This window comes from Balearica regulorum, chromosome 1 (genome assembly GCF_011004875.1).
Source record: "Balearica regulorum gibbericeps isolate bBalReg1 chromosome 1, bBalReg1.pri, whole genome shotgun sequence".
In the NCBI taxonomy this organism is placed as follows: Eukaryota; Metazoa; Chordata; class Aves; order Gruiformes; family Gruidae; genus Balearica; species Balearica regulorum.
The window spans coordinates 121888332-121913877 of NC_046184.1; the positions used below are offsets into that span (position 1 = coordinate 121888332).

Here is a 25546-nt window from a genome sequence, read left to right on the forward strand (position 1 = left end):
AGAGATATTTTAGTCCCTTCATCATTTTTGTGGCCCTTCGTTGCACCCTCTCCAGTAGATTTATATTCCTCTTGTACTGGGGAGCCCAGAACTGGACACATTACTCCAGGTGTGGCCTCACTAGTGCAGAGGAGAGGGAAGCATCACCTGCTGGCAATACTTTGCCTAATGCAGCCCAGGATACCATTAGCCCTTTGCCACAAGGGCACGTTGCTGGCTCATGTTCATCTTGTTGCCCATCAGGTCCCCCAAGGCCTTCTCTGCAAAGCTGCTTTCAAGCTGGGTGACCCCCAGCATGTACTGGTGTATGGGGCTGTTCCTCTACAGGTGCAAGACTTTGTACTTCACCTTGTTGAACTGCACGAGGCTCCTGTCAGCCCATTTTTCCATCCTATTGAGATCCCTCTGGATGGCAGCACGACCCTCTGGTGTATCAGCCATTCCTCCCGGTTTTGTGTCATGAGCAAACTTGCTGAAGGTGCACTCTGTCCCATCATCCAGATTGTTATTGAAGGTCTTGAACAGGACTGGACCCAGTATCGACCACTGGCATACGCTGCTGGTTACTGGCTTCAGACTAGACTTTGTTCTACTGATCATCACCCTCTGGGTCAGGCGGTTCAGCCAGTTTTCAATCCATCTCACTGTCTGCTCATCCAGACCATGCTTCATCAGCGTCTCTGTGAGGATCTTATGGGAGACAGTGCCCACTGCTCTCCCCTCATCTACCAAGCCAGTCATTTCATCGTGGAAGTTTATCAAGTTGGTTAAGCATGACCTTCCTCTTGGTTAATCCATGCTGTGACTATTCCTGATGACTTTCTTATCCTTCACGTGCCTGGAAATAGTTTCCAGGATTAGCTGCTCCATCACTTTCCCAGGGATCAAGGTGAGGCTGACCAGCCTACAGTTCCCTTGGGTCCTCCTTCCTGCCCTTCTTGAAGATAGGAGTAACATTTGTTTTCTTCTAGTCCTCTGGCGCTTCTCGCAGTTGCCATGATTGTTCAAAGATTATACTGAGTGGCCTCGCAGTGACATCTATCAACTTCCTCAGCACTCATGGGTGCATTCCATCAGGGCCCATGGATTTATGTATGTCCAGTTTGCTTAAGTAGTCCCTGACCTGATCCTCTTCCGCCAAGGGTACATTTCCCTTGCTCCGGACTTTCTTTCTGGTCTCTGGGACCTGGGATTCTTGAAGTTTGGTCTTACTAGTAAAGACTGAGACAAAGAAGGCATTCAGAACCTTAGCCTTTTCCGTGTCCTGTGTAACCAGGTTCCCTGCCTCCTTCAGCACTGGGTCCATATTTTCCCTAGCTTTGCTTTTGTCTCCTGTGTATGTATAGAAGCCTTTCTTGTTGTCTTTGACATCCCTCACTGGATCCAATTCCATGTAGCCTTTGGCTTTCTTAACCATGTTTCTGCACGTTCGAACAGCGTCTCTTTATTCCTTACAGGTTACCTACCCTTGCTTCCACCCTCTGTATGCTTTCTTTTTGTGTTTGAGTTTTGCCAGGATCTCCTTGTTCATCTATGTAGGCTTTTTTCCTGACTTCCTACTTGTTGGGATGGACCGAACATGAGACACAAATATTGAGACAAGCTACCAAGCTGACATCAAATCCTTGAGCCGATTCAGGCACTAAAGCCCATTGCCTAATGCCTTGTTAGTTTTCAGTCCTTGGGGCTGCTCACTTTAGTGTTTGGAGATGTTCAAATGATCATTAGCTTTTTCATGTTGCTTTTAGGTTGTATAAACGTGCTTCTTTAATTTCTCTCTCTCTTCTCTCTCCTCTTTTGTTTCTCATTTTTTCTTTCTTCCCTCTCCATTTGCTGTATCCTGCATATTTGCCAAAAGGCTTCCAACAAAAGCAAAATACAGTCTCCTTTTCCACTCCAGCAATCTACTTCAGAAATTTTCCTAGCTTTGTTACAAAACACAGTTGCCTACACGTCTGCTAATTCAAACACTGTGACATGAATGCTTTCCAAAGACAGAGGCAGACTTTCACCCCATATAGGTGGATGGATGAAAGAAGGGAGGGTTTATACAGTTTAATCTCCAGTATCTCTGGAATATGAACTTGGATTCAACTAAGTACTCCTAAGTACTGCTATGGACCTGACAAGGGACCTGTGTAATTTCCTTCAGTGCTACGTTAGCATGTTGTAACCTTGCAATATTTCTCTTGTAGTTGTATTTTTCCCTCCTCTTGTGTTCATAGTCAGAATGATTCTGCTGGCAGAGGACTCCAAAAAAGTGAGTCACACAGTTTTGATTGTTATGCATCACTAATCATTAATACTCATGATGTTACCTGGCATTATCGATAAATTTCAACCTTTTTTTTTTTTCCCCTGCTCTCCTTTTGTTATCAGATGAACCAAATAATAAAAATGGTTTTAACCAGACTCACTTGAGAAGGAAAGTGCAAACTCCACTTCATTTGTCATTCTGAGCGGAAGAAAGCAAGGGTTTTTTTGTGGAAAAGGCAGTAGCTGTAGCTTGCCATGCTTGTCTTCTCTATCTGCTTCATTTTGCTAAACCTTGCTCCTTCTTCAGTCCAGGTGGAAACAAAAACACCAGGCTGGTGAGCACTTGGGATCTGTGTACTTTAATTGCCTTCTTGAGTTTGGCTGTAGACTGAGACTTTCCGGCCTGTGAGAAGCATTCCCGGTTGTAACTGGTTCTACTTGTTTCTGCTCATTTGAGGTAACACGGAGATATGAAGAAATAATGGGTGGTCATGCTGGCTTTTGAACCATTTGAGCAACTGCTGAGGTCCTTGCATGGTGCTATTAGAGTGGTAAACATTGAAAAAGCACATTCATTTGCAAACAAAGAGGCAACAGTCAGCAGTGTTGCTGTCCAAGATGAGAAATGTTCTTTTAAGTTCTGGCAATAGGAGATACTTGGCAAGAAATATGCATACAGGGCTGAGGCCTAATGACCTGAATGTGCAGGCAGAAATGGGAATGGTATTTCAGCTTGACTGTGAGAAAGGAATGAGAGTGAAGCTGATCTTTTGCTACTTTTGTCAGTCTGATCCCTTGAGCAACAAAGCTTCCAGGCTGATCAATTAACTGCTTGTTCCTCTCTGAAGTCACTTTTCCCCTTTTTTCAGAACACGCTGAAGTGGGTGGCTGCCCGAGTACTCAGGATCTCAGGCACTCAGCAGGGCGGATTCATGCTTTCTCTGCAAATGTATTCGTGATTGTATTTGCCAGGAGGCTTCTGGGCTTTTCTAGGGAACAGCAGGAAGCACTGGGAGGCATTGAAAGCGTAAGTTGCTCTATGCATCTCCTGCTTTCCTCTCAGCATAAGTGAGACATAGAACAGAATATTTTAGTTGGTAGAGACCTACAATGACCATCTAGTCCAACTGCCTGGCCACTTCAGGGTTGACCAAAAGTCAAAGCATGTTCTTAAGGGCATTGTCCAAGTGCTTCTTAAACACTGACAGGTCTGGGGCATCGACCACATCTCTAAGGAAGCCTGTCCAGGGTTTGACCACCCTCTCAGTAGAGAAATGTTTCCTAATGTCCAGTCTGAAACTCCCCTAGATTCATAGAATATCTCAAGTTGGAAGGGACCCATAAGGATCATCAAGTCCAACTCCCTGCTCCTCAGGGACTCCCTGCTCCTCTAGGACTACCTAGAACTAAACCATATGACTAAGAGTGTTGCCCAGACAGTCCTTGAACTCTGATGGGCTTGGTGCTGTGACCACTTCCCCGGGGAGCCTGCTCTCTGACTCAGCTTTGAACCAGTCTCACGTGTCCTGGTCACCGGATCCCAGGGAGAAGAGCTCAGCCCCACCCTCTCTGCTTGACTCACCCCCCCCACCTGTATATTGACCTTCCCAGATTTCCTGGTGCTGCCTTCCCCCCCCCATCTCTGAAGTCCTCTGGGCAATTCGGGGAAAAAATATTTTGTTGCATTTCATCTCTCTGCACTGGACTCTGGTACATCTCAAACGGTGTGAGTCTCTGATGTCTATCCCTTTCTCAGCCACTCCCTTTTCTTTTCTTTTTCCCTCCTATTAGAGCCACTGTTATACAGTCCTACCTGTGCTGGCTGAAAAAGGGCTCACAAGTGTACTCGGGGTGGAAAGCTCAACTGGTGTTGGGGGTTCTCGTCTTGTGCATGGGGCTGCCTCAGTAATGGTAGGGAAGGGGGGCTCTGCTCTGTTTAGAAATGCACGGGGAGCACACCCACCTTCTGACATGTATTTCACATTCCAACCAGCTTGTTTGTAATGATAATAAAATATTTGGGGCTTTAACTGGATTTCTCTCTGGCACTGCTAACTATAAGCTAAGCACTGAATGTCCACCTGTGCTCTCCATCAGGGAAGACAGGTGCATACTTTGGAGGTTCAGCATAGTCGTGGTAACGCTGTCTGCAATCCTTCAGAGATGCAACTGGTTAGACTGTGGCCAATTATAGGGCTGCTTCTTTCATTTATGCATGACAGGGAAACCATGAAATCTAATAGCAAAAACCTCCCTAAAACTTGGTTTATGTGACACTAAGTATGCTGTGTGGTACCTTGTGCAAGTTTTGCCAAACTTAATGCATACATTTCTAAACACAAACAATAAGATGGTTGCGCACAAGAATGCAACCCTCCATGAGTGACACTTTTTCTCTAGACCTTATTTTTGGGTCTATAAAGTGCATGAGTTCGGTTTGCCCACTCTTTACCATGGAAGAGGAGCTGCCTGGGGCGTTCCTACTGTTCAGGTTTTAGGCTGCTTTCCAGGAAGACTGTCAGCTCTGCTTTCTCCTGAATCTGTTTACTGCCTTGCCCGATGATGTAAGTCTGCGTGCCAACCTTAAGACCTGTCTGCCATCTGTCTTATGCAGTTGCAGACACCCACAGTGGCTCCAGCGTCCCTGAGCCCTGCTTCCCTTGTGCAAGGCAGGGCTAAATGAATCACAATGCTTTTCTTAAGGCATGCAAATTTTTTTTCCCTTTGATCTCTGTGACATCTTGGTTCACACCTTCTCTAAAGGAGAGATGCCTTCCAGGGTCGACTGAACCGTTAGAGCGTGTTGAGACAAAATGTCCTGGTTTAGCTTCTTACCCAGTGCAGCTCCTGCTCTTGCAGCAGCTGTGGCCGTGGTGGCAGTGCTCCCCTCCTCTGCAGGGTGTTCCAGTCCCTGGGGCACAGGAACTCCCATTTCCCATCTTGATTAAATATGAGCTTTGTAGAATATAGTACTGCAGCTCCAGCCATTCTTGCTGTTTTTTTTGCACAGGGCTTTTTGTTTCTGGAAGGTTATACTCTGTTATACTAGTAGTAATGAAAGTGCTCATTTTGCAGATGCTATCTGCAGTCCTTTACCACTGGCCTATCAGAAATTGGTCTAACAGTAGGAAAATTGTTTAGTTTGGCAACAGCTGCTATTCTGTGAGTGTCTGAAGGCCCTTATAGCCCAATGCCCTCTCTGTGGCTGTGACCCATATAGACAGCAGGGCGAGCAGAAACTTTGTGACCGAGAAAGCACATAGCAGTAACTCTCCAGATCTTTCCCTGTCCTTCACCTAGAAATAAAGTATTGATCTTTAGATAAGTTTCATGAGAGGAAGCACAATTTTTCCTAGTGTGAAAGTTCAGGCGGGATCTAAGTGCCTTTGTAATTAAGTTGCTGGTGTTCTGCCAACCTGCGGGGTGCAGCACCTCGAGAGGGCAAAACAAGTATGTGCTGTCTGGGCAGTAAAGAGTGACGCTGGCTTTGACATGTTGGGGTAGGAGGGAGATAGGATACTTTCCTCTCTGAAAAGTAAATAGTCTGAATGAAAGCAGTGACGGTGGGATTGTGTTTGCTTTCAGTCTGGGGCAGTCCTGCCACTCAGGGAAGGACAGGTGTTCGTTTTGGAAGCCACGTGTTTTCTCACTCATCTCCTTGCAAAATCTAACCTGCATTTGGCATGCTGCTCCATCGCATTTTATCTCGGTTCAAATACGCTTCGGTATGCTGCTCCAGTGAGCTCATCTCTGTGCAATTACACTCACTGCTTGCATGGAGTATCCAGCTGGCAGAGATATGTTATAAAATTATTTATCTATGGGCTGAGTGCTCTATCTCATCCCAACATCTAGGTATGCTTTGTAAAACATGTAGTGAGTGATGTGCAAGAACACTGGGCTGTAAAGCCAGACCTTCACAGGAAAGGGGTTAGGGTCCATTTCCAGCTTCAAAGCAAACAACTTAACTGGTTTCTGCCTAGGTGAATAAAGTCAGTGGTTTCCTCCTAGCTGTCCAAAGCAGCATTGCCTAGAGACTAAACCAAAACAAAGCTCCTTTCCTCTACTGCCTTCCAACCCCACCCTAAAGGCTTCTGAAAAGTATACAGGCGTGGGCACACATCTGTGCCTGGGATCCCAGACCGCTGCGGGGTGCTCAAGCCTGAGCGCCTGTGACCTGGGGACATTAAAACCAGTTTTGATGCAAAAACTGGTTCTTACCAGCAGAGGTATTTGACATGTAGAATATCTACTACTGTTTCTCAAGACTTGAAGGCCTACTGATGCAGTAAATGCAGCAATAGAAATTGGTGGATTTCTTTTGCCAAGTTTTCTGTTTCTGAGGAACTGTTTGTTTGACTTGGTTTGTTTGTTTAGAAATGTTTTTCCATCCACATACGTTGTGACGCAGTAAGAATTGCTCAAAAGTGAAGCTAAGACACATTGCATGAAGCCTGTCAGCAATAGCCACATTGCCAAAAACGCTAATGAAAGGCACTGGCTTACTGTGTGCGTGCCTGGTGGGTTTTGTGGTTGATCATTCCAGCCAGCCAGAGCATATGCTTGTTAATAGGAGCTCTTCTTAAGGGCTACTTTTTTAAAAAAAGAAAAAAAAAAACCAACAAAAATTTCCCACACAGGGCTTCATCTATAGAGGACTGGTGAAGTGTCACTGGGCTGGAGTAGATTAAGACACTTCCCCCCCCCGCCCCTTCTTTCTTCTTCCTACTCTTGGCTGGATAAAACTGTTCAATAAGAAACACCTTGAAAGGCAGCTGTCTGCCTCATGGTAGGCATGAAAAATTCAACTTTAAATAAATAAAATAATCTGAGGTTAAACAAAACAGATGTGTAGATTTGGGGGTTTTTATTATTAAATTCTTTTGCTTTTTCGTGCTTGAAGTCACTTACTCCTCAGAGCTGAGCTGTGCCCTGCCATGCCAGGACTCCTGATGGTGGCTCACCTTGGCCGGGGAGCCCCAGAGACTCACCTGTCTCCGCAGCCGCTTTCTCTGCCTTTCCAGTCCTTCAGGTTTTGGGCATGCTTCTCGCATGAGCTGGTGCCAGGAGCCCAGGAGACCTTCCTGGGGTGCTGGCTCCCTGCCTTGCCGTGCATAGAAACAGTCAAATTTCCCTGGAAAGGACAGTCATTATCTCGCCAGCCCTGTTGCCTGATTCAGGAATTTTTTCTCCTGATTCTGATAAGAGAATTCAATAATGTATCTCAAATAAAAGAACAACCCTCTGTGCCACAGATAGTGACAGATAGATATGGAAATATGTGCATACATAATGGAAAAAACAAAGGGTTTTAAAAGACCAGGTTTATGATAGGACTTCTGGTACTTTGCTGACACAGAGTTTAATGTCACTGGTGGTTTATCAAATTGATCTGAGCTGGCTAATAAGATTTCCAATGAGGTGGTAAAGATACTTTGTGTTTGTCTTGCGTTAAAAAGCAGCTACAGTGCTTTGGCAATAGTTCAGGTATTTTACACCTTTATCCCTTGACCTCTTTTCAGTTGCTGTGACTGCAGTAGTGATGTATTTTAGAAGTTAGGTAAAATAATAATGGTAAGTCTGACTGATAAAGAGGTGAATCAAGAGGAATAGAATTACCTCGAATCTACAAACTCAGCCTCATAAGAGGGATGACACGTGACAGCACAGATCTCCTGGCGGAAGAAATTAAGAAGGAAATGTTAGCACTTGTCCTCTGTCCATGTTATGGCTGCATTAGTGTTGTTTCTTACTGATGCATTCTTAAAAGTTTCCTGGTTTCAACTGAAAGATGTTTTGTTACCTTTTTCCTCTTTCCAATTTTTTTAATGGCAGACTTTTTTTGGGCAACAGATAAGAAATGGTAGCCTGGCAGTCTATATGTAATCCTGTTCAAAAACAGTAAATATTTTCTGTTGACTTATGACGTCTACTGGGGTGAATGCTGTAAAGAAGTAGACTTTCCAGTCCAGCAAGTGAAAGGAGAAGATCTCTGCATGCTGGAGATGTGAGTTCAAGCACCAAGTCAGCTACAGCCCTGTGTGGCTCTGAGCATGCAACTTCCGTGTCCAAGTTTTCCAACTATAAAATGTCCCCAAGCAGAACTTCTTGAAATCACAGGAAAATAATGTTTTATTACTAAACTGTCGGGACCTGTTTTGGGCAAGTTGGAAGGTCAGCTTAAGTCTCTGTTGATATAATAGCATCTAACTCTACACATCAATTTTCTATGCCAGACTAAAACGGGAGACAGGCTCTTTCCTAACAAAGTACTTGAGTTTGTGATTAATGGTAAGGTCATGAGTAGTTCCCAAGGACTTGCATTTTGCAGCATGGGGCATTGATTTGGATACAGTTTACGCTTATTAGTGGTGCTGATAATGCACAAAGTGTTGGAAGCATTTTTCTTGTGTTGGAAGGTAATAGTACAAATTGACGTGTTGTCACATATGTGTGTCTTGAGAGATGAATGAGACAGAAGCTCCTGGTCTGTGGCCTGTAATTCCCTGGGCTGCCAGATGCTCGGGAGATCACCTCAAGGAACAAGGGGGTTGCCTTTTATGATTCTCACACGGGGACCAGTTTATAATGATTTCATCCCGTGTCATGTGGTGAAGGTCCTAATGCCACATCACACGTTGAGAGGAAGAGTCCCAAGAGCCTAACTTCTGTGGTGTGTGTGCAGGTCCTCTCCCTCTGAACTTGGGCTGTATTCAATTTTTCTTTAGAGCAGTTTCTCTTGCCTTGGAAAAGAGAGAGGTTAGAGAGATTACGCTCATGGGGTAATGTGAACTTTTGTGCATTTTGCTACAAATGTGAAAAGGATTTGCTTTGCAATTTAGAAAAGCAACTAATAAAGTTTCTTTGATGTAGCACAAGGAGCTATTGAGAAAAGCGTTTGGAGTCAGGGTTGTTGAAGTGGAAAAGGGGAATGCATTTTTGAGCGAAAGAGATGTTTCAGCTCTCATGGGTGAAAAAATTTAAATACTGAATTTGACTAAAGGACAGATGGATTCAGACCACTAAGTAGCAACACATGTTCTCTCTCGGGGCTTTCCATCTGTGGTTTACCAGCCATGCCACAATGAAAGCCTTTCGCTTTTCTGTGAAAGTGAGTCCATTTCTTAGAGTCTTCCCACAAAGCTACATCAAGCGGTGCTTTCCTGTACATGTGTTTAAGTTGCTTGGGACATGCAGTTCAAGCGAGCCGTTGTCTTTCATCCAGGGAAACAGAGATGCTGGTGCCCATGTGCAACACTGACCTGTGTCAGTGCAATAAGCCAGTTTCAGTTCTGGAAGCAGGAGGGTGTGCTGTACCTTTGCTCTGCTAAGGGTTGTTAAGTTGGGTGAGAAAAGGATGTATCAGCCAAGGCTTAGTGCTGCTTTCTGGCTTCTGTGTGACTTTCACCAACTTGGTTCAAGGTGTTTTGTTGTGCAAGCCAAAACAGAGCAAAGCTTGTCAAGTGTCTGTGTTGCGTCGGTCTCTCCTCATCTGAGGGCTTTTGACAGGAGCGCTCATATGCCCCGAGGCACGCGGCTGAAAGTAAAACTTCCACTTTGGTTGGGGGCAATGATTTGGAGTGACTTGTCTTTGTGTACTGATAGATTTAGTCAAACATCTAGAAGATTGAATAGATTTTTATTTAAACTATAAACATGGTACGTGATGACAAAAACTCTGTTATTACAAAATTCCCAAATCCTTTGAATGCTAAAAACAACTGCCATCTAGGATTGACTCGCCTCCAAAAATAGCAGGAAACCTAAACCAATTGAAAGCATGGATTTTGCAAGAGTAGACTGTTGCATTTAGATGTATTCAGTACAGGCTGTGAAGTAGCCCAGAAGTAAGAAAATCCAAGCAGTCTAAATTAGCTTAACAACATATCGCGAAGCGACAGCTAGGTCACTTCTTACATCTCTAAACTGTTACAGCTTCTTGCAGTTGCAGAACATAAAGGTGGAAAACTGTTTTTACAAAAGGCTTCTGTCAGTTACAGCAGTGCCAAAGAGGCTGCGCAAAACAACTTCATGTGATAGCGAGGAAACGTCTGCAGGACTTCTTACTGAACCACTAGGAAATGGTTACCCTTCACATCTGCACAGATGTTGCTCACAGTTTTAAGGTGTCTGCAAGCTTCCATGCTTTCTTCAAGCAAATTCCCTTTAGGGTTCACTGACGACTAGATATGGACTCAGACAATATCTAACACCTGGATTAATGGGTGTGAGAGAAGACAGACAAGGAAAGGCTGACGTTTAAAGTAACTTATGGTACCTCTGTAATCTTATCGGACAAATACTGTGAGCTAAATGCCCTAGCTGATAGGGTATGTTACAGTTGTAGACTGGAAGGCAACAGAGGACAAAAGTGGAATTAATAAATAAACCAATATTTCACAGACATCATTCAAGATTAGCAAATATGCAATACATTTTTTTTGACATTAATAGATAAAATGTCTTTACAAAAAACACAACTGTACACAGTTACTTACAATTTAAACAGGAGACAGAAGCTTAATTACGTAGTTGCAGCTTAGCTTTTTTTTTTTTTTAAAACCCCGTTCCCTATCCTATCACCCATTCAAATTGGTGAGTAAGCCTAGATTGCAGCAAGTGAGATCTTAACTGCTCCTTCTCTTAAATGCCACGGAGGCTGAGCCTGTGCAGCCCTCCCACAAGATACCGGTGCAGCAGTGGTGCACAGCTACCCCGCTCGGAGCCTCCTTGCTGCTTTGACAAAAGCCACCTGTGCTACTGCCAAATGGTTCTGGATTCCGTGTGATGGGAGAACAGAACAATAAAATTTATTTTTGCTTGGCTGGCATTTGAAAGCTGATCTTCATATGAAAAATCAATGTCCTATCTCACAGTTGACACTGGAATGCCTCCCCTGTGCAGAGGCAGGACAAACAGGGCTGAGAGTTAATCACAAAAATGGTAGAATTTTAGTCTAGCAACTGGTGCAGGAGAAGGTAGGTGTTTCCAGGGCTCGATTTAAAATCATCATCTCCAGCCCCCGTGACAAGATGGGGAAAACTGCCCCACCTAGGCAAGAGAGCTAGCATAGATTCCTCCTCCTTTCAAAACTTCATACCATCAGCAAAGTTTACTGCTTCGCAATTTTCAACCAGTTGTTCTGGGCTGACTCGGGGCTGAAGCAGCAAGGCACTGGCATAAGGAAACTGCAGTTCTTGGCTTTCTGGACATTCGTGGACTCTGCAAGAGTCTGCACTCTCTTTTGTTTGTTTGTTTTTGATGGAAGGATGAGACAGAAGGAGAGGTTCAGATTAAGAATTTCAATTTAAAATCCTCCCTGGAAGCCAAAGGGGAGTGCATAAATAAAGACCAGTTGAATCAAGCAGAGCTTGACCACAGTTTTTGTTCCATCCTGAAAAGGGTAAGTCTAGGTAACCCGACATTAACATAGCAGAGAGCACTATTTTTAATCGGTTGGATTTCCACAGCCTGTTCTTTCACATAGTATGCACCCGCTTCTGTCAAAAGTGGAAGTCCCCTTTTTCAGTGGAATATTTGGTAAAAAACAAAATGTTGATATTGAATGCATTGAAACAATGCATGTTCCCTTACATTAGCACATTCAGGGCTTAACCCTGTCATAGCAACTCCTGTTTTTGGAGGACTGGGTCAAAATGTCCTACCTCGTTCTGTACAGAATAACATGCAGCTGGTGAAACAAGACAATGAAAGGATGTACTGTAGAGAGATAAAAGTGGAAAAGGTCACAAATCTCACTTTGCAGAGAGTCCTTCAGTTTTTTTTGGTTTTTGGTTTTTAGCTGCTATTCTTCACATTCAGTAGTCATCGCCAGGGTAAGGAGAAGCAGCAAGAACTTCCCATGCTCTTGAAACGCGGTGGCTTCTGCTACTAACAAAGTCCTCGACGGTGATGACAAGAGACTGGGCACTCACCAGCTTTCAGCTCCCTGGCACAGAGTATCCAAGTCCCAGGCTTACCGCTTTCCCCCGTGCCGGAGCTCAAAACACTGACAGACTATCAAAGAGGACTGTCCAAAGTGGTTAGCTGGTGTGGCGACACAACTCTTGTGTGGACACAGACAGTGGCTGGAACAGAAATCCAGCAGATTTTGCTGTCTCTTGTGTTGGAGAAGCTTTTTTTGCCATCTCTCTTGATACACTCTGCAGAAATCTGTCACTTGTATTACAAGCAACGCTGCCACCAAGATAGGGGGTGATGCTTCTCTTGACACATCTCCAGCTGCCCAAATTGTTGGCAGACTTGCGATTTAGACAGATGCTGTAAAAACAAAGCAACACCTTTTTAGAAAAAAAAAAAAAATCCTCCAGAAATAACCATGTCATGGAGTTGTTTTTCCTACATAACTAGTGGAACAAGCTGCAAAGCTATGGAAAAGCTGTATTCATGCTGCTGAGAGAGAATCAGCTGGGGTGAAGCCCTGCCTCGATACCCAAGACACTGGGGGCCCTCTGCCCTTGTGCCACAGCCTGAAAGTGCCTCTCCTTCTGCAAATGCAAAAGGTGCTCTCCTGCTAACACACCTCTCTCTTGCGAAGGGATGTCAGTGTCACCTTTGGTTTGTTTTAAGCTACTTCAGAGAACGAGACGCACAAAACTGATCTGTGGCCAAGGGAAACTAGCTTCCTGAGGCTCATCTATGGGCAGTGAAGGGATCCCTCCAGCGAGCAATTCCAAATTGCTCCAGCTCTGAATTTCTCCTCAGTGGCTAATCCTGCCCCACTGACTGAAATGGGTATCTGGAGAGACTAACCCCACTGGGATGAAGTTACTCTTCTTCGCAACCTGCCTTCCCCATAGTTTCCAAAACTTTTTCTTTGTAACTGCAAAGCTAGCCTCAGTAGGCTCTTTTTTGGTTTTGCAGTATTCAGGATTCCCACCCCTCCTTGAAAGATTCTGACCTTCTTTATAAAAAGTGAAACCCATAGAAACAGAAACACATTTATATCAGTATTGAAAAGCAAAATGCCCTGGCAAGAGTGTCCCTGGGGGTGCAACCTCCACAGTGCCTAACTCCCCATCTACCACGCACAACTCGCTTAAAAATCCAATGATGAATTGAATTAAGCTAGAATTCCTCCAAGACCCCATCTTTTTGCCCCAAGGTAGTACCAGCTATTTCTAAATAATTCCTGACAGATGCTGGTATTCTCTTTTGTTAAGAAAAAAAAAAAACAGAGCAGCAATAAACAAACTTGACAGCCTGCACAAACTCTCTGTCTTGGTCCGCAACTATTATTACTCTTAAAAAGGCCTTTTTTTCTAACATGTATCTTAAATCTCCATTGTTTAAGCCTGTTGTGCCTCAAGTGTTGTGTCCGCTGGGTTAGGACAATAAATAACTTGTCCCATCCTCTTTAAGAAATTCTCTGAAGAGGGTTGTTAATGTGTCCTTAATCAGCCTTGCTATCTCCAGCCTAAACAAACACAACCAATCCTTCATCAGAGATCACATTCCCTAGATAGTTCTACTTTCTCTGGTATTGGTCCAAGTTGCCATCAAATCCGGTCACCCAAAAGACACTGCCTTCCATGCCTTACGTGGCTCTGTTGGCAGAAAATCAGCCCTCAGAGGTGGGATAGCTTCTGATAGCACCAAAGCTGCTGTCCCACCTCTTCTGCCACAAAAGGTATGGAGACATGGCAAGGAAAAGATGGGCTCTGGAAGGCCAATGTGTCTGGTTTGTTTTTAGTAAACAAATCATACCACTGCAACTTTCTATGTAAGACAAATATTTACTCCTATTTATGTCACAGATGTTTTTCTACTTATGGGCTAAGTCCAGAGATCTAATACAACAGGGCCTAGTATAAGTCCAGGAGAAGAAAAAGTTGACCTTAAATGATCTGTTTGTGCTATGTTAATGCAGCTTACAGGAATGGACTGAGAAAATGTATTTTTATCTTAAGGAGAAAATCCATCTTCCTTTCTACGTTATGCTCTACAGGAACCAGTGCGATGCCTGTTGATGTTTAGCAAACACAAGTGTTGTGGATCAGGCTGGGGTTGTGTGATGGGTCTGGAAAATAACTGAGCATTAACCCAGTTTGCACAGCTACCAAAGAAGTTCTAGATTTTTTTTATTTTTTTAAGGGTTATTTTGCTTCTGCTTAATATTATGAATTGTGTACATTCACAGAATCTGCTAGGGCAAACTATGCTTTCACTATTACAGTTTTGGTTGGAACCACAGTATTTTCTGCCTGTTCTGCAGAGACAAGGCAACAGACATTTGCTTCAGTAGAAGCTACCAACTGAGATATAAAATCGGCAGATATTTCATCCTCTCTGTACTCTTGCAAGTCCCCTGTGCTGAGTTTGTTTTTCTAAATCTGTTTTGGATTTTTTTTCCCCTGTTTTTATTTTTCCCCCACTATAAATGATAAATGAATTTGTAAACCAGCTAGCCTGTAATATTGCATTCTGGCTTATTAAAAATATGAACATGTTGAAGGTCTAAAACTGGTTTTGTTTTTTTTTTTCTCTCTCGGGAAGGAGAATGCTTAATACTTTTTAAATTGGGTATATATAAGCTCAGGCTCATAGACATGAGGCATATGATGTTGCTGTATCCCAGCTAGAGACATTGTAGGATATGGTGCTTAAAAAGGCAGGGAACAACCATTTGGTGACGGGCACTGACATGATGTGAAGTGATAAACGGTCAGTATTGTCTATTGTCTTGAAAAATCATCATTTAAAACAGATTTTCCAAGTTTGGCTCTGCCTGGCTTATGGCGTAATCCACCTGTCTTGATGGCAACAGTAGCTGCAGCACAGTTGTAGAACAGGAGGAGAGGGTAGCTTCAGCCCGTACGCTCTGTGTCCCCTATCCATTTGTCGTGTCCTTTGGCCTGAGCTGCTGAAGGAACTTCTGGGAACCGAGGTGCTCAGGCTGCCTTTGGCAACTCTACAGAACTCAAGGAAAGGGCTGAGAGAAGAAGTAGGGCTACCGCTTTACATGCTCAAGTTTGTAATATCCAGCAAGTCTAATCTGAAGGCTTTGTGCTGCACTTGAGTACTGAAGCTATGAAGTTAAGTCACTCTTGACACAAATACAGCAACATATTTTTAATACTTACAGTTGAGTCCTCCTTTGGTTTCATTGGGTTGGACATCTGTTGAAACAAATGCACTGTTTTAAGCATGTAGGATAGATAACTATAGTCTTTTTCCAAATGGGATTAATATTAAGCAACATCCATCGAAGTTGAGGGTTCAATGCGCTACATGCGCTTTGGACAGCAAAATGTAGTCCATACTCTAGTTGCTTACAATCTAGGTCACCATTTTAGGCAGGATAGATTTTGGGCTTGAAGCAACAATCCTGCTCCATGTTTTGGGAAGAAGTCCTGCACCACTTTTGGGTTGTTTCTGAAGGAAGGACATAGCTCCTAGCACAGCTGCTGCAAATACTGGGCAAGATCACTACCCTGCTTTCTCCTGCTCTTTTTTGAAGTGCCTGGGCTTGCTAGCTACAACGAAGAGGGCACGGATGGAAAATGGGGTTTGTTCTTGTCCATAAAATCTGTGGTGTCCCTGCTCCCTTCTCTTAGATGTTAGCTCTTGTATGCTTGCAAAGCGGCTTACAGAAGTACTCTGATACGTCAGCAGACTGAGTCTGGTTCACAAGACGTCTTTTAGAGCTACCTTTTGTTCCCCCTTGCCAAGCATTGAGGAGTCCCTCAAATGTGGCAATACAAAGGTATGCATGTATAACGGGGAGTGACAGTGAGACATGCTTTATTTCTAACTTGTAGAAAGCTGCTTGATCCCAGTGGGATCTTGAACACTAATTTGCCCAGCCAATGACTCTAAAGCTCTCAGGATTGATTTTATCCTCTGATTTCTGCTTTGGATTGTGCTAAGCAAAGCGAGCTACTGACCCCAGTCCTGTTCCATGGAGGAGCATCCCCTCCATCTGTCCAGAAGCAGCCCACAGGCTGGGAAACTACAGTCTGAACAGGCACAAAGTCTGAGTTACTCGCATCCAGCAGTTAACTCCTGTGAGGCTCAGGCACCCGAGCAGAAAACCATAAAGAATAACATGTTCTGGGGCACTACGTGTCCTCCTCAGGGCACCTCCAGGTTTTTAATAACAGCATGATTTCCTGCTGTTGCGTGCAGGCAGCTTACTCGTACATTCTAGCAACATGCTGGATGACATTAAATATTTTGGCGAATGAAAAAGAATTCTTCAGATTTGGTCATGCAAATGAAGGGCCTCATTACCTGCATAGGACACTAGTTTAGCGGACCTCCGTCTCCACAGCCAGCAGGTTAAAACAGCTAGCAGACCCATCAGTATGACAATGGAAACGATGCCAGCTGCTTGAGCACCTTGTCCATTTTTTTCCAGGTTTTTGTGACTTTCTGTGCCAGAACCATCGCTTTGCTTCAGGTGTGTGTCTAGAATAAAATAGAAAAAGGATGTAGTAAGGTATATGTTTTCACGTTTCATACTGGGCAAATATTTGGCCACATTTTACATGCACAAATTGTGAAGGACTAAATATTTGTGCTATTCATATCACTGTGACTCTGGTGTTATTCCTTCTGAGCAAGACATCTCCACATCTTACACTGTCTAATAATACAATGCCAATTTATTCCTCCCTGTCATCCTACTGCATGCATCCCTCTTGCTTCCTTTTTGTTCTTCTTTCCTGCCATCCCTGGGAGGCTGTATGTTTGAGCTTGTACCTAGATTCCATATAGATTTATTTTCAGCTGAGTCTATAATGTAAATCTGATGGTATCCAGAAAAGTGGGTGAAAACCTGTTTCCCTGAAGCTAGTGACTAATTTCTACTGATTGCTGCAAACCGAAGGTTTCAAATCACATCTCTTACTCTTAGGTGTGGCAATGTTTTTAGAAACTGACAAAAAGATAACAAGATGAAGGTCTTTTCCCTCAGAATACAATATAACAAAATGCCATTAGGAAACTAATGACAAGGTCACTTAGTCTTCCTTTAATTTGGGATGACAGCAAGGATATGCTATCATATAAACACACTACTGTGCAACTTTTGCTCATATGCACAATTTTTCTTCCTGGAAATACTTTATATCATTTGGCTGTTTGTGGGGTCAGTGTCATTAAGTCCAGAGTATGTGACTCCTTGGTGTGTTCAGGTAAACTAATTGTGGGTATCCAGCTACAGTTATGCAAACAACCAAACCTTCTTGCACCAGGGTGCAGAAACCTGGGAGAGAAAGTTGTGGCAGGAGGCAGAGCCAGGAACAGCAATGGGACTGAACAGCCACTTCCAGATAAGCTCTCCCACTCTAGATAGCTTCTCTGTTTGGAAATCGTGACATTCCCTATTGCTACTATAGCTACAACTTTTTAATAGCTTTTTTTTCTTTCTTCTTTTTAATAGCTTTCTAGTTTTGTAAAGAGTCGAGTGGTTAAATATTTGTTTTTACTATTAATCACTCATATCAGCAATAAAGAGCTTATTAAACTTGTGCTATTAGGTGTATTGCTCTATTGTGCCAATAGTACCTGTTTGCTATGGGCCTACTTTAAGTAGTGCACTGTGTTAAAATAAAACTAGGCAGAGAAAAAGCAAAAGTGAGTGCTGCAGAGCAGTAGGGTAGGGGTTCAGGAATCGTGGATCTGCTGTACGGTGCCCCCTGAAAAACAGCCTGACTCCCCAAGTCATCATGTTCTGAGAAACCAAAAGGTAGAGCCCAGTGACTGCCTCAGACGCAAGAGCTTCTCAGTGCTGCTCTCCTAACACGCTTGATGGGGTGTTCACTTCAGTGTGGAAGAAGTCAGAGGTAAACACAAAGTCCGTGGCTAAGCATAACTAGCTGGAAACAAAAACGGTGCTCTTCTCGGCACTTTTGGGAACTACTGAATTAACGCGCACCCCTCATTAGTGCGCGTCTACAGGCAGAGACACGCTAGTTGATCTATCTGTTATCTAGAAAACGTGAAATATCGTGAAGGGACTTACAGTTGGCTGACAGATTCTCCTGCAGTATTTTATTTTCTATGGAGCACTCTATTTGCATATTAGAAGTGGCTTTAACCTTCAGCGTGCTAAAAACGCTGTAAGTGCCATCGGCGTGGGGGGTGATCTCCAGCTCTGATGGAGGCAGGCGGCTGTTGTCCGTTTTATTTATCCAATAAACATTGGGCTCTGGGTATCCATTGCCGGACCTGCAGCTGAAAGTCACCTCTTCTCCAGTGCTGTCACTGTTTCTTATCGGTCCACTGAGTATCGGTTGGCTATAACTAGCTGGAGAGCAAGAGAAAAAAAAAAACAACAAACCAGTCGTCGACATGTTGATATGTATTGAAAAGACAACATTTTGACGTGGGTCCTGAAGCAGAAGTTCTAGGTTTCACACGACCCTCATGACTTGAAAGGGAAACACCTGCAGGTGTGGTATGTAAGCCAGAGAGCTGAGAGAATTACTGGAAGGGCAGAAGGCTGAAGCCAAACCCAAAGGAGTTCTTCTGAACTTCTGAAGCTGCTGTCGTGTGGAAGAGCCCTTACATTAATGAAAACCAAGATGGACAAAACCATACACTGGATGAACAGCTGTTATAGGTATTCTCCCAGTTCTAGATTCCCTATCTGTAACATTTAAGTTAAGCAGACTTCATTTCACCAGAGGGCTGAAGTATGTTTCAAAGTTAAGGGCATGCTTAAATGTAATATTGAAACAGCATGAATTTGGAAAAGATAGAATGAGAATTTGGGCAAATATGTGCAAGTGATAGAAGTTCTTACCTGCTAAACTGAGAACCACTTCTGCCTGGTGAATCACCTTGTTATATTCAGTTTTCTGCAGGACTACACATTTGTATGTACGTTCATCGCTCTGGCTGACGTTTAGTAGTAGCAGAGAAAAATTGCCACTTTCCAGTCTATCCCAGAATAACTGAGTCCTGTTTTTGAATTGAATACACTGTTCACTTTCATTGTCTTGACCAGAGATCAGCGCATGTACAACTGAGCACTCTTCTGGATCATCAGCTATTTGCCAATATACCCGTAGATTTTTTAAGGGCAATTTTCTTCCTTGATAAATGCAACTCAGCGTAGCGTTGTCTCCAAGTTTACTGACAATGATCTCCTCCTCCAGTGCAATAGCTACAAGATTAAAAGAGAGAAATAAAGAGAGGTGATGTGGAAAAAATGTCATTCTTTTCAAGTATATTCTACCACATATGGACTCCTGTATTAGTATCTACAACAGGCGGGTGAGTGTGCTCACTTCATAGTCATCTCTACATTCTGACTTGCCAGTGGCTAATTCTCTCTCTGTTTGTCTGTACATTTTCCAAAGGGACCTTTTACAATATAAAGCCTTCTGCTTACTTTTTTTTTTCCTCCAAGGACCAACCAGTCTAAGCGTTCCTGGCCCCATGGATACCCATATATTTCACTTTACCGACTGACTCCAGGGACATATTCAGGTCCTAATGCTTTAATAATCAGGGTTTTTTTAATTAAGAAAAATGCCAGATAACACCAGGTAAATCACAAGAAGTGGAAACACTGATAAGAAGAAGAATGCTACCATTATTTTGCGACCCAAAAAATTAAAAAGGGAAATAAACCCAGTGTTTGTCAAAGTGGGCACGTCATAGCAATCACATTTTATTGCTACCACTGGTGTCACCCTCTCAACAAATATACCCAGCTGGCAAACCAGCATACCCAGATACCTCCAGTGACACATTCATTAGACATTTACAACGTCTTATGGCCACTTGAGGGAGGCCAGCACAATATCTGGTTTTCAAGGCACTTTTCCTGGCCTCCAAACATGAGAAAGGCAACCTCTGCTCCTGGTGAGCAACGAGAAGGCGTGAGCTGGCCGACGTGCGATGCAGCAGGTAGCAGGTCAGCTACTCCGAAAGGGCCAGGGTGGCTCTGGCTGCACCCTCCCTGCTGAGAGGGACGCATCACCTCTCCTCCACCCCAGCAGCCGAAATCTCTCCAGTGCAACTGGTTGCTGAGAACAAAGCAACGTGCAGGGTGTAAATGTGAGAATGGGGGGTGGCAGGGGGTCAGGCATCCAGCTGGATGGGAGAGATTACAGATGGGCAAAGGGATTATACAGGTAGGTGAATTAAAGAAAGAAAGATGACAGGAGTGAGGGTTTGGAAATGTGGAAATGCCTGGTGAGGCGAGAGGGAGGCCGTGATGTTAAAGGGGGATGGACATGTCTTTGTCTCAGAAATAGCTCATCTACACGTCCGAGTCGGGCACCTTGGCTTAAAAATACCGCTGAAGCAAACGCGGTACTTGCGGGGAGGAAGGCAGTATGTTCTCCAGGGCCTTATCCTCTGCTGGGTGAGGCAAGAAGTAACGGGCTTGAACCGCAACAAGGATGCTGCAGCTCAGATTTTGGGAAACCCCTTGTAGCAGCAGGAAAAGTGAAGCTCTGGAAAGCACTGCTGGGGAAGATGTGGGCACCTCCATCACTGGTGCTATTTAGGAACAGGCCAGCCAGCATCTAGTGAATCTGAATATGGTACAGTTTGTCCTGATTTTGGGGCTGGGGACTTTCCTTGATGACTTTGTTGCGGTTCGTTGCAGTGATTAAGCAAGAACAGAGGAGACAACTTTGAAAACATTTAAATATCACCAAGTGATGTCCTTTAACCTTACCTTTGTTTTGAAAGGGATTTTTGAAACTGTAATAAAAGACTTACTAATATTAGGTACTTGATACAGTAATGTATAATTCTAGTATAACGTGACTTTATCCAGTCACGTTAGATCTGCTTATCAGCAGCCCTTATTACTTCACGTCTAAGGCCTTTTGTTGGCAGAGATAAATACGCAGGGATGTCTGTAAAGCAACCAGGGCAATCTAAGCAAGAGGTACTTTGCTATTCTCTGTACTGAAACTGATAGAAACTGATTTTTTCTTCTTTCCCTGATGCATGTCACACTGAGGAATTCTTAAGCGTCTTGCTGAAAACACACAATGTTTATATTGTAGGTATTAAAAATACTCTGTGTATTTGGCCAAACACATTAAGGGAGGGCAGCTTCACTTTTAATTGAAGTGTTCTGAACTTACCAACTCTCAGGATATGATGAAGCAGAAAGAGAAATCCATAGCTAAAATAAAAAAGCAAACAAGAGTGTTACATGATAGACTTTAGCACCTCTGTTGTTTGCACAAACAATAAACCTAATATTGATTGTTTCAGTATAGTAGCAGAAGTAAGTAAATTAGGTACTGCTACTACGTAATGTCCCATTAAGTATTTGCATTTTTGGCAGCTGCAAAACTTCTGTTCAAACGACATAACTCTGTGGGTGGGTGGCCAAGGCCATGAATAGCAGTAAAACGCACTAATATTGGAATCAGAGCAGAGGGCATGAAGCTGGTGTTATGCCTGTCTTTCTTGTGAAAAACAAACCGTATAGGCTTACTGCACAAATAGGCCCTGGAGGATAGCTGGGAAGGATCATGGCTGCACAGGTCTAAATCCAGGTCAAGCCCTGCATCCCACTGTTTTGCTGGAACTCAATGACTTTCTGGTTTTATCTGGTTAAAGGAGGGCAAGCAGCTGACCATGCTGCCCACTGGTTTGTGCACTCAGTAAAAATGTGTAAACAGGAAATGTGCTGATAGCAGGGAGCTGTGCAAAGGTTTTGCTGGAAAGACTTTGGAGTGTTTGATTATTCCGGAGGAGTAAATCTGTGCAGGAGTTTCCCAAGGGAGTTACACCTGCTGGATGCTATAGGAAAACCCTTTTTAACTTATCTGTAAAGTCTGGGTGATTTAACTCTCACCCCATATGGCTTTAAGAAAGATAAATGTGCGGCACTTTCCTAAGAGTTACTTTAGAACAGCCTTTCGCCACCACGCCTAGCTATATATTGTGCTCTCCTTCCTCCAGACTGCTGTGGGAAAGGAAGACACTGGAGAGGTTTTGGGATGGGAGTGGCGTGGCTGCAGTTGCCCACCTTGATATTGCCCCGAGTGCAATGAGGTTGCAAAATTGAGCTAATGGGCAGAGGGCCACAAGACCTGCCCATCCCCAGTTTCCCCAGTTTGCTTTTGTAAGCAAGCGGGACCGTGAAGCCACACTGCCCGGGTGCAGCTGGTTCCCTTCCCCAGTTGTTCTAAACCCTCAGCTAGGTCCAACATTGAGCCAAGGGCTGGGGCAATGGGGACAGCTGCCCCCAGCAGCCCATATCCACCCAGGAGCGAGCTCCAGGTTCTCCTACCTAGACTGCTCACCTTTCAAACCAACCTTGCCCTGCCTGACCCTCCTCCCTCCAAGTCCTAACCCAAGCCTAATCCCCCAGCAGCCATTTCTCAACTCGCTTCCCCCCGCCATCAGCTGTGCTTTACACCATCCCCTCTCTCTTCCAGGCCTCCTGCCCTTTCCCCACGCCTCCTGCCCTTTCCCCACAGCTCCTGCCCCTTTGTCCAGCCGAGCATCCGGATTCATTTGCCACCTCCCAGGCACAGCATCGCTTCTGCCCAACTTCACTCCTACCAGCTGCCTGGACACAGCTTGGGTCTCCTCTGCTGTGGAGGAGGGTCTCTAATACCTACCAGCCCCCAAGAAAATTATGATCTTCCGAAACCTATTTGGCTTGGATAGAGAAAGCAAAGGACATTCCTGACACAAAATCTACCTCCACTTGAAGCCCCACCTCCAGTGAATGAGATGGGGAAAGTTTAGGGAAGAGTCAGTCTGAATTGTATTATTTTTATAGGAAGAAAATACTTTCTTTTCCTTTTCTGTGTCCTTTACAATGGCTTCATAGATGAGGTTTCAAAAATTTAAGCGGAAGCCCAGTGTGGAACGTTTCTGCTCTAATACTTATTTTACTAAATCTGCAACCAGCCCTAAAGTAAGCCTCCCAAGTAAGTGTACCTAAACACTCCAGGGAGGCAGCTCTGCTCTGCTCTGTTCTGTCTCTGGCAGTGACTTTTGGTGGCTTTTGCATGTGGTCTTGTATTCTTGTATTGTATTTCTGTTGTATTTTTATACTGTGCAGGAGCCATCACTTTTGTGCCAGGCTGGTAGAGGTCGGTCTTGACAAGCTCACCTTAATGTAGTTCTTAATCCTGTGGCTGTGTTTGTTTTGTTGTTCCCTGGCCAAGTTAGAAACTAGGGATGGAGCAAGTCATTTGAATTAAATGGAGAACAACAATTGACTGATCTTTATGGGACTCTTTAGGGAATTTCCTGTGGAAGGTATTGGCTGATGCCAACAAACATTTAGATAGTCAGCCAGAACTGACTCTCTAATGTATGTATATACAAAGCAGGTCTTGATTTCTTATTTTAATAAATGATGTCACAGTCAAGGCTGGACAGATATAGAAATGCTCATCCGCTTATTTGGAGAAGGTTGCAGCTGTGGTAGTGTGAGGGCAGTGTCAACCCACCACATTCCCCTAGAATAGCTTTAATGCCAAGATCCTGTTGGAAAAAGGGAGAAACGCTCTCGCCCGCAGAGAAACCTCCCCTTTGCGCCACTCAGCTCCTGTGTCCATCACATTGGCAGTGAGCTCCACTAAGCCAGGTGTAGCTGCATTAGTTTCCTTTTTTTTCTTTTTTAAATATTTTAATTTTTTTTTTCTTTTTCAATTCTTTCCCACACCTTCCCCTTCTATACGTTTTTAAAATGTCATGTGAAATGGGAGAAAGTCGCACTTCCTCTTTCATACGTTCTTGTTTGGTGAGATTATTCTTCCTACCAGCATCTCAACTTTTTCATGCACTATTTATTTTGCACTCACGGGATGTTGCTGTTCTGGCACAAACTAGCCAGACAAAAAGACGTCCTGATGCTTGCAATAACTTTGGGGTTTTTGCTCCACTGCTAGGATTTGCTTTATCACCTAACCTTGTAGCGACATCACTCTTCTCGCTTCGGCAGGTGCCCTAAATAGGTTATCTGTGAAGCTTTTCTAACAGCCATGGTAAGGCAACACTAAGCTGGGCAATAAAAACCGGTGCGCCTGCTTGCCATCTCCCATTGACATTCGGACCAAAAGACTCCTTAAAATGCCAATTAGTTCCCCGCAGCCTTCAACGGGGTAGATCACAAATTACAGACAGGCGGGGCCGCTGCGTGGGCTGACCCGCTATGCCAGGGGCACCCTGGCCGCGGAGGGGGCCTTGCGAAACCCGCCTCCCCCGTCTCGGTTCTCCCGCGGCTTCGGGCGCCCGTGAGAACTCCCCGGCCGGGAGAGCCGCCGGCCCCGGGCCTCAGAGGCAGCACCGTGCCGGCAGGCAGCCGGTACCCGCAGCCGGGCACGTTTAGCGCCGCAACCCGCTGTCCCGGGGCCGGGAGGGGACCCCGTGCGGCGCCTCGCCCCGGTCTTCATTTAAGAAGCCCACCCTCCACCAGAACGTTTCCTGCCCGCTACGTTGTAACGAAACTCAGATTTTTCTAAACGGGGTATGCATCTCTCTGTCCCCGAGCAAGCAACCCGCCAGCGCCCCGGCAAACAGCCCGCTTGTGCCCCCCCCGCCGAGCCCCAGCGACCCGCGGGAGAGCCGGCAGCCCCGCCGCCCCGGGCGGCCACTCACCCTCGCGGCTCCATCGCAGGAGGCGGGTGGCTAGCCGAGCCGTTCTGTGCCGAGCCGTTCTGTGCCGAGCCGAGCCGCCGGCTGCCCGGTTTAGGCCATTCCCCTTTCCCTCCCACGCCTCCTCCCGCCGGGGATTTCCGCCTTCCGTGCGCCGGAGCGCGGCCAGCTCTGCTACCGGGGCGTCGTGCAAACCGGGACCCCTTGCGACCCGCACCCGGACCGCCGGCAAAACCCTCCTCCGGGCTTGAGCACCGGCCCCGAGTCCTGCTTCGGCCCTGCACGCCGGGCGCTGCGGTTCGAGAGAGCCCGGCCCCGTCCCGGCGGTGTGGAGGGTCTCAGGCACTCGCCTGTTCCACTGACCCCTTTCCAAAGCCGTCGCCCTCGGCGGGGAGGCTACCTGTACCCCGTCAGGCCGGGCGCCCCTCACCGCCGGCTCTGGGCGCTGCTGGGGAGGACCCGAGGAGCCAGGGCCGGGCACCGGGTTTTGTGATAGCACGGTGAGAGCAGCATCTTCTCCTCCCCGTGAGGCGGTGGAGACCGGTCCCACGGCCCCGCTCGGGGGATGCAGCGTACCGCAACCCGGCTGCGTGCGTGGGTGTTTGCAAAGCCTGCCGGGGAACCGGGGGGTCTGCTCTTGACTTTTGTTTCAAAATACATTTCAAAAGACATTAGGCTTACGATTGCATAATTAGTTAATAACCCTAAACAACATTTGATATGGTGT

At 45.2% G+C, this 25546-nt stretch overlaps 1 protein-coding gene and 1 long non-coding RNA gene across 2 annotated transcripts in view; one reads left to right on the forward strand and one right to left on the reverse strand.

Annotated features, from left to right (window-relative positions):
- The window catches only part of LOC142604749 (uncharacterized), a 52739-nt gene that overhangs the window by 18985 nt on the left and 8208 nt on the right, over positions 1 to 25546 (forward strand). The gene's annotated exons all lie outside the window — the stretch shown is intronic.
- On the reverse strand, positions 9879 to 25425 carry ICOSLG (inducible T cell costimulator ligand). The gene is made up of 7 exons (XM_075773404.1): positions 24823 to 25425; positions 21336 to 21376; positions 19028 to 19390; positions 18245 to 18529; positions 16510 to 16686; positions 15360 to 15395; positions 9879 to 12537 (listed from the first exon to the last, which is right to left on the reverse strand). Exons 1-7 carry the CDS (start codon positions 24834 to 24836, stop codon positions 12527 to 12529), a joined length of 927 nt encoding a protein of 308 aa, XP_075629519.1. The 5' UTR covers positions 24837 to 25425; the 3' UTR covers positions 9879 to 12526.

Excerpts from the sequence above, each read along its gene's own strand:
- ICOSLG (XM_075773404.1), bottom strand. Across the intron at positions 18,530-19,027 it reads AGTGGTTCTCAGTTTAGCAG|CTAGTTATAGCCAACCGATA; the intron begins GTAAGAACTTCT and ends CTTGCTCTCCAG. Across the intron at positions 15,396-16,509 it reads TAAACTAGTGTCCTATGCAG|ATGTCCAACCCAATGAAACC; the intron begins GTAATGAGGCCC and ends TTGTTTCAACAG.